We start from the raw sequence: 7,447 nt of genomic DNA, 5'->3' as shown, positions 1-7,447 counted from the left end.
TTATTTTTATGTGTGTGCGACACAGAGATTGAAAAAAAAATGTTTTACTACATCTAGCTCATTATTGTGCTATTGTACTGTTACATTGTGGTATGTTACTTTTACACTCTATCATCTAGATGATAATAACATTATTATTAACACCTGTATTTAAAAAAATATTTAATCTCATAATGACTATTGTGACTCATGACAAATAAATATATAAGAATCGTATACAAAAAAAACCACACGTAATATCTGAGTCAGAAATATTTATATTATTTCCAATGTACAGAATACAAAGGGTAAAAAGATCATCACGGACCACTTCACAAATATGTATGAGAACAAATGCGAAATAAAAAGAGAACTCGACACAAAACTGAGATATAAACTGAATTGTCTGACTGGTACAATCTGTCCTGAGAACCATTTTCCAGTTTTACAGCAATAACATGAATTCTGTTTTGCCCAATAAACCTTTGCATGTTCTGATATAATAAAGTTACAGGCATAATAAATGTTCCTTTGGAGGGAAATAGGTTTATATAATGACTATCTTTGGTTTGATTGTTTTTTTAATTTTGTACCTGCATCATCACCGCTGCCTCTAGGCGAGAACTAAAAACTTAATTTCACTGTTACACATTCATCTCTCACTTTTAAACTCCAAGTAGCCTTCTACTTAAAAAAGATAACTTTTTTTTACACATATATATGTATATATATGTGTGTGTGTGTGTGTGTGTGTGTGTGTGTGTGTGTGTGCGTGTACAGTGTTGAACAAACCACTTTGAAATGAATAAAAGAACCTTCGGATATGAATTGGTGATTCTAATACTACTGAGGATGAATTTTCTGAATCACAAAGTTATATAAATTCATTACATTTTGGAAGACAGCATGTTCTTAAAAGGTTGTCTGAGAGCTTATTGTTGAATACCACAAACAAAGAAGGCATTAGCATAAAATAAGGCCTCAACACAATTCTTTGTATTTTCTATTTCTTTGTGTTTACATAAAATACTTACAGGCCTTCAGACAGAAATGCATTACCAGCAGGGTGGTTCTTTTGCTTAGAGGAATTATTTATGAAACTTAATACTTACATAACCTCTGCTCTTCTATATATAACTATATAACTTATATAATCTATATAATTTCTAACTCTGGTCCTCTTCACATTTTCAGCTGGAATTTAACCAAATGACAAGAAACAGTGAACAAACAAATACTGAAAGGAAAGAAACAACCTCCACTCATCTTTAACAAATATCTATAAAACCTATTAAAGAATCTGCAACTGTTAATATTTATCACTAGCCATATTATTAGTTCATTTTTCACATCAGCACTTCAATCAGATAAAAACTCTCTCTCACTGAGCCGCTCCCGTTTGCCACAGCTACATGGGATTCTGTTAAGTCTCTGAAATCTTCTCAGCAGCATAGATTTGATCTATTATTAGAGTATTTTGCAGTTGAATCAAAAATAAAAGTCAGATGTTGTAGACACGAAATCTAAAATTGAGAGGGGAGTGTTGCAAAGTGCTGCACGACTCTGACTTCGCTCTCCAAGTGCTGCAGAAAAGTAACACACAAAGACAAATATCACCACTGACACACAACATTACACGTTAACGAATATGTTGATGAAATAGCTCCTACTTCTTTAGAGATACAGTTTGTGCTCACAGGTAGGTAATATACACAGTAATTCTTCAGGGGGCGAATTCAACCAAACTAGTACAGCTGTGATCCCAGCAGGGGGCGCCAACACACAAGCTCAGTCCACCAGGGAGAGCTGTTCTTCAGTGATATGTCAGCAACAAGCTGAGGTCACTGTTCAGCCTGTCAGTCCTTGTTGAATCACCTCAAGCGGGTCTTTGCTGTGGACTGTCCTGGCATCATGCTGCCCTGCAGCCTGGTCCTTGAGTCCTGCAGTCTTTAAGGTCTAGCAGTCTCCACTAGAGTAGCTACAGCTGGACCGACTCCTCTCCGGAGTGATTGCTCGGCTGTGTGCCTGTGGCCACAGTTCTGGGTATTGAGAGGGTGCAGGGATGAGCCGTGGGGTGGCTCAGAGGGTCCTGTGGGGCCTCATATTGAGGAAGCTCGCCTTCTGAAGCAAGCTCTCCATCTTGGAGGTAAGGGGGCGGAGGGAGGTCAAACCAAGGAGGTCGACTAAAGACAGAAGAAACATTACACTGGGTTGTACAATCGTTTCTGTGCCAGCGATCAAGAGCAAGCAAAAAGAACAAAACAGGATGTATTCTCCCATCTGAGAATATAATGGAGTTAAGTAAGAACTATTTTGAACTGAATTTTCACCTTTTCTCATTCAGTTTCCATTAATATGAATAATTATGCAATTGTTTAGTTTTTTCCACTCTTTGTAACAGACACTCGGTGTTCTTGCTAAAAGAAAGCAAACTGCCTTCTTTTCATCAGGATCTCATTACTATTATTTTGCCATTTTAGCAAATGTTCTCTTTTTTGGAGCTGCTATCTGAGCAGCAACATTCGTGTTTAATAATAATTGAGTATACAACAGTTACACGATTGTTCATTACAAATAACATAAAAGCACCCGTGGGAAGCATGCTGACAGATTTCTGATTGCAAGTAGATCATAGTTTGATAGAACAGCACATTTGAGCACTGTTATTTCTTTTCATTTTGCTTTTTGGATCAGTTTTAGGTTACAGTGTGAAAATGTAGAAAATGTAGAAATATGCATACAGACACTAGAACTACTTTCTCACCTGACATCTAGAACAGCTTCTGAGTATGATGGAGGGGAATCCATGGAAGGTGCTGAGGGATACAGGGTCCCAGACAGTAGCTGCAGAGCTCGAGGTGTTGAGCTGTATTGACCGGTTGTGGTGGGGGAGCCAGGGGAGAGTGCCGGACCTCCAGAATGTAAGTGGCCTCGGTCCAAGATGACCAGACGGGACAGTAGCAGGGGCTGGTGATGGTGGTGGGTATGTGAACTTCCTCGTACACCTCTGGGCAGCAGGACGCTGCGTTTTCTCTGGTGATGGAGGACCAAGGCCAGCAAGGCTACCACAAGGACAAAGATGACGGTGCTGCCGATGACGGCGTAGGTGATGCTAGGGTAGTAGCGCAGGCGATAGTCCAGTGTCACAAAGTCCTGTCCAGGAGCTTCTGTGCAAGAGAGGAAGGAAATGAAGAGCAAACTAAGGATGCATAATGTAGGTGGATGAGAAAAGAAAGGATTAGTGGTGCTGAGGGACTCAGAGGGGAATGGAGGAAGGAAGGATGTGGAGGAGGAGGAAGAGGGGAATTTAATTTAAGGAAGATGAGTTGTGGTGTTGGAGAGCCAAGGGAATGGAGAAGGGAGTAAAGGAGGCAGGCATGAATATCAAGCAGTAAATTGTTTTTAGGTTCATTTGGAAATGTATTCTATGTGATTCAACAGCGGCAGCCTCTCCTGGAGATGAGAGTGCTAAGCAATAAGCATAACAGCAGTCAAACTCACCCTAAGAGCTCCCAGAGACAAAGAGAACAAATCAACCATGGTGCACCAGTGCAGAGGCTACTTCTAAAGCCTGGTTCATAAACAGGGACTCTTTAGTATGACAGAAAAAGAAAGGAGAGGGAAGCTAAATAATTCATAGTGAGGGCAAAACAGCTTATAGCACTTTTAGATAAAATGCAACTTGAAGATGAGAGCGGGCAGCAAAACACCAGGGGCCGTCACACTTTGCCATGTTTGTCCCAGGGAGACGCAGAGTTTGCAAACTGCTCAAGAGTCCAGTGAACTTAATGTTCACAATGAGAGCTGGAGCCAAACACACAAGCGCAGAGCAGCCTACCTGCTGCCTGAAATGAGGAAAAGGACTACAGTAATGCTACAGGGCACTGCAGCTTATTATTTTAGATAGGATGAGGAAGTGCCACTTAAATATTTCCGCTGACTGATATTACAGTGTGAGAATTTCAATCAGGCGTCGGGATGGGGCTCATGTAAATGGTGTTTCAGCTTACCAGCTGACTGTACTGTTGTATTAAGGAGAGGCAGCAAGAGAGTGGAAAGAAATCTATTTATTACAGAGCTGCAGAAAAGATGTGCTGAGGAGAAATGACTACATCTAAGTATTTTACAGTTGCTGTTTCACTTCAAATTACACTAACGCTAACTAAGGCTGTGAATATCAAACCTCAAAGTTCAAAATACTTTCCATGTTCTCTGCTCAAGGTTTCCATTAGCTACTTAAAAGGCCATGTGCATTAAAGCCTAGGAAACTAACTTCGCCTTCCACAAGCCATCATCCAGACAGTTGAGGCTATTGCCCAGATAGCTTGCCAGGAAATGACCATTACAAGACATCTTAAGGTCAAATCAATAGTCTGAAAGTGCTTCTATCTGTAAGGATTAGATCCCCAGAAAATGCAAGGTAAGGCAAGCCTTTTTGGAGCTTTTTGAAGTATTCCATGCTTATACAGACTTACAGGCTCTTGGGGGATATTGTGTTTAGTACAGTGTAGAGATCTTCTCCAGAGAACAGAACCACAAAAAGCTCAAAGTCAACTAACGTGAGTCTTTCATAGTGATTATTATACCAGCTAAGATGCTTATGAAAGGGAACTCCACTTTCTGATTTCATCTGCATCAGTTTATATACTGCTAATATGCAAGGAAACAGGAACATATGTAAACCATTGGACTAACAAATGAAAGCTCTCCAGTTTAATCCCAGGAGGATCTGCCACATCAAATATGTGGCACTTCCTGCTGTGGTAACCCCTGGTGAATAAGTGAGCAGCTGAAAGTAAGGACGGAAATTCAAATCATTGCATGATTCCAATGTGTACACAAAGGGAAAGTTGTACATTTTTGGAGAGGGGACAGCTTGAAGCAGCAAAAAATTAGAGCCTGACAGATATTTAAGGAACCTGAAGGATGCAGGATTTTTAAGGCTGATTTTGATACTGCACAGTTTAAAAACTTCATATTCAGGCACACTGGATGATATTTGTATATTATATTTGTCAGTTAACATTTGGAGTTTGTATTTGTTTATTTAATCATTTACACGCATATTGGCCGATATGAACTATTTGTATCTGCTTTTATAATGCTGAAAAATGACATTTTATTTAATTTAAAAAGTAAGGAAGAAACGTGGAAGTTCTGATGTTCCATAGTTGGTCCACCACAGGGCCCTCTGCAACTTGTTGGCCAACAGTCCCATCTGGCTGCTGATAAATTAGATGGGCTGTACTAAATATCAGTAAACCTGACCAAGACAAAATCTGCCGCTGTAATGCGTTTTTTTTTTTTTTTAATTCAATGTTACAAGAAAGGTGTAACAACAAGGTCAAACTTTGGGGGGCTTTCAGTTTGTTTCCCAGTCATTATGTAAAACTGGGTGAACCAGATTCCAGTTGCAGCCTTCTGATCGATCACCCTCCAATACACAGACTGATCAGCAATTCATCAAACTTCCTTCACAAAGTTCTGGGAGGTTGTCCAAGATCATTATTTGAGACTCTTCCTATTCAGCAAAAAAAAAAAAAAGAAAAAGAAAAAAAAAGAAAAAAAGAAGATGTTGTTAGGGGTCCAAACGTTGTTTAGACAGTGAAAATATCTGAGGCCTATAGTACGAACTTATTCAGGTTAGGCCTCGGCTACAAAGGTGGATCACCTCTTGCTGGGATATACTGTCATGATAACTTATGCTGTGAACATAACCTGTACCGGTGCAGGTTATGTTCCAGGTTAGAAATCAATAGTTATGAAATCACGGCCTATTGATCCAGCAATCGTTTTGAAAATGGCGTCACCATTCCGGAAGATCCCTTGGACCTCTGTGTATGCAGAGTGGCAGGGTCTGAACTTTTTTAATAATATCTAATGTCTTCGTGTTTCCCCAGTGTGCATTTATGACAAATACAGATTCTTATACGGAACTGGTCAAATGGTGCCAGCACCACCCCTTTCATGTGAACACTCAGAAGAAACCCTTATGAAATTAGGGTTCATATTAACTTAATAATAATAAAGTTTTGTGTGACTGCTTATCCTGATTCCCAATGTTAGGGTCAGAAAACCCAGATAATGGAAAGAAACCCGGAGTATAATGAAATCACCTCATAGCACAAAGCTCTAGCTGCCTCAGCACATGGACACAATAAGTTTTGACTGATTGAAAGCAAGTACAAATCATCACTGTGCAACACACGATAAAGCATAACCATATGAGAAACATTTTTTTTTACAACCAAATTTTATTCTGCTTTAACTGCTACATACCATTAAGACATATTTATACCTCTAATCAGAAGATTTGTTTGTTTCGATAAACCAGCAACCTTCTGTCAAGAAAGAAGATGGTTTTAAGCTTCCATTCTCTCTCTTCCAGACACCAAGCTGCAGGTTTCCTCTGCCTACCTGACCTTGAAGGCCCAGGGGAACCTCTGCAGTGTGTGCGTGTTTGTAAGTGTGCTCACACATACTGCTGAATTCCCATCAACCAGCCTGGCATACAGCCTATTTGTGAACCAGTGTGTATAGTCAGGGGCCCCATGCCTTAATTAAATCTAATCTAATTCAGATGCTCCACCCGCCTGCTACCCAACCAGACACCAGCGACTAAAACAAGCCCCCTCGACCCCTCCCTTGTGATTTTTAAATTGGCCAGTCCTTCACGCTACCAATTAATTATGAACTGGACTCAGTAGAGAAAGGCAAAAACAAAGAAGAATCATTTCCATAATTACCTATTTAAAAAAAAAAAAAAGGCGCAAATAAAGAGATCCCACCACTGCCAAACTATGCTGCCTATCAGGTTTCAGCGCAGCCTTCTGGGAGCAGAAAGAAACATACACAAAAGAAACTCATATTGCTCTAACATTAACAATGGGAGCCTATTTGGTGCATTAGCGGCAGAGGTCTGAAAGGCTGTTCAAATCACACAGGAGATAAAAAGACAGGGAGAAAAGAGGGTGAAGCAGAGACCCTCTCTGTCAGGGGGAGAGAGAGGGGGATGGATCCTGTGTGGCAGCCCCCCCCACCTCCCACCACATACTGTGTGAGTGATTGAGCCCTGCTGCCTATTCTGTATGGTTTAGTTGAAGTTATGGTACAAAGGATGGTGTCATCATCACATGCAGAGATAGGTGAGCAGGTCTCACCATCAAAATGGAATTTTTGATAAGCTCTGTAATGATGCTGGAGCAATACGATACAGCACTTCAATAAATATCTATAGTCAGTGCAACACAGTGGATCTGCTACAAAATTATTTGTAAAAATATTCTAATAAATGATATAAAATGAGACACAAGGTCATTATTTACATTAATACAAACATCTTCTCTGGGCTGGGCCTGTGGACTCTACTGTGTATTAACTTGCTGCCAGACTGAAGAGAGAGCGAGAAGGCACAGCTGGTATCTGTGCATCAATACTCCATTTACTCCATTTATTTTTGATGACAGTG

General features: G+C 40.2%; 1 protein-coding gene across 4 annotated transcripts in view; it reads right to left on the bottom strand.

The window, feature by feature from the left end:
* Positions 1-239: 239 nt before the first annotated feature.
* ldlrad3 (low density lipoprotein receptor class A domain containing 3) overlaps positions 240-7,447 on the bottom strand; it is a 91,237-nt gene continuing 84,029 nt past the window's right edge. For 3 of the 4 annotated variants that reach the window (XM_005470992.4, XM_005470995.4, XM_005470994.3), the window contains exons 5-6: positions 2,744-3,146; positions 240-2,162 (exon numbers count right to left, since the gene is read on the bottom strand). In XM_005470992.4, coding sequence (XP_005471049.1) covers positions 1,958-2,162; positions 2,744-3,146 — 608 coding nt within the window. In that variant the 3' untranslated portion in view covers positions 240-1,957. The remainder of the gene's footprint in view (positions 2,163-2,743; positions 3,147-7,447) is intronic. The other variant, XM_019361947.2, reaches the window with a different exon arrangement.

This window comes from Oreochromis niloticus, linkage group LG7 (genome assembly GCF_001858045.2).
Source record: "Oreochromis niloticus isolate F11D_XX linkage group LG7, O_niloticus_UMD_NMBU, whole genome shotgun sequence".
Classification (NCBI taxonomy): domain Eukaryota; kingdom Metazoa; phylum Chordata; class Actinopteri; order Cichliformes; family Cichlidae; genus Oreochromis; species Oreochromis niloticus.
Note: the sequence above shows the minus strand (reverse complement) of the source record. Positions and strands in the feature narration are given on the sequence as shown.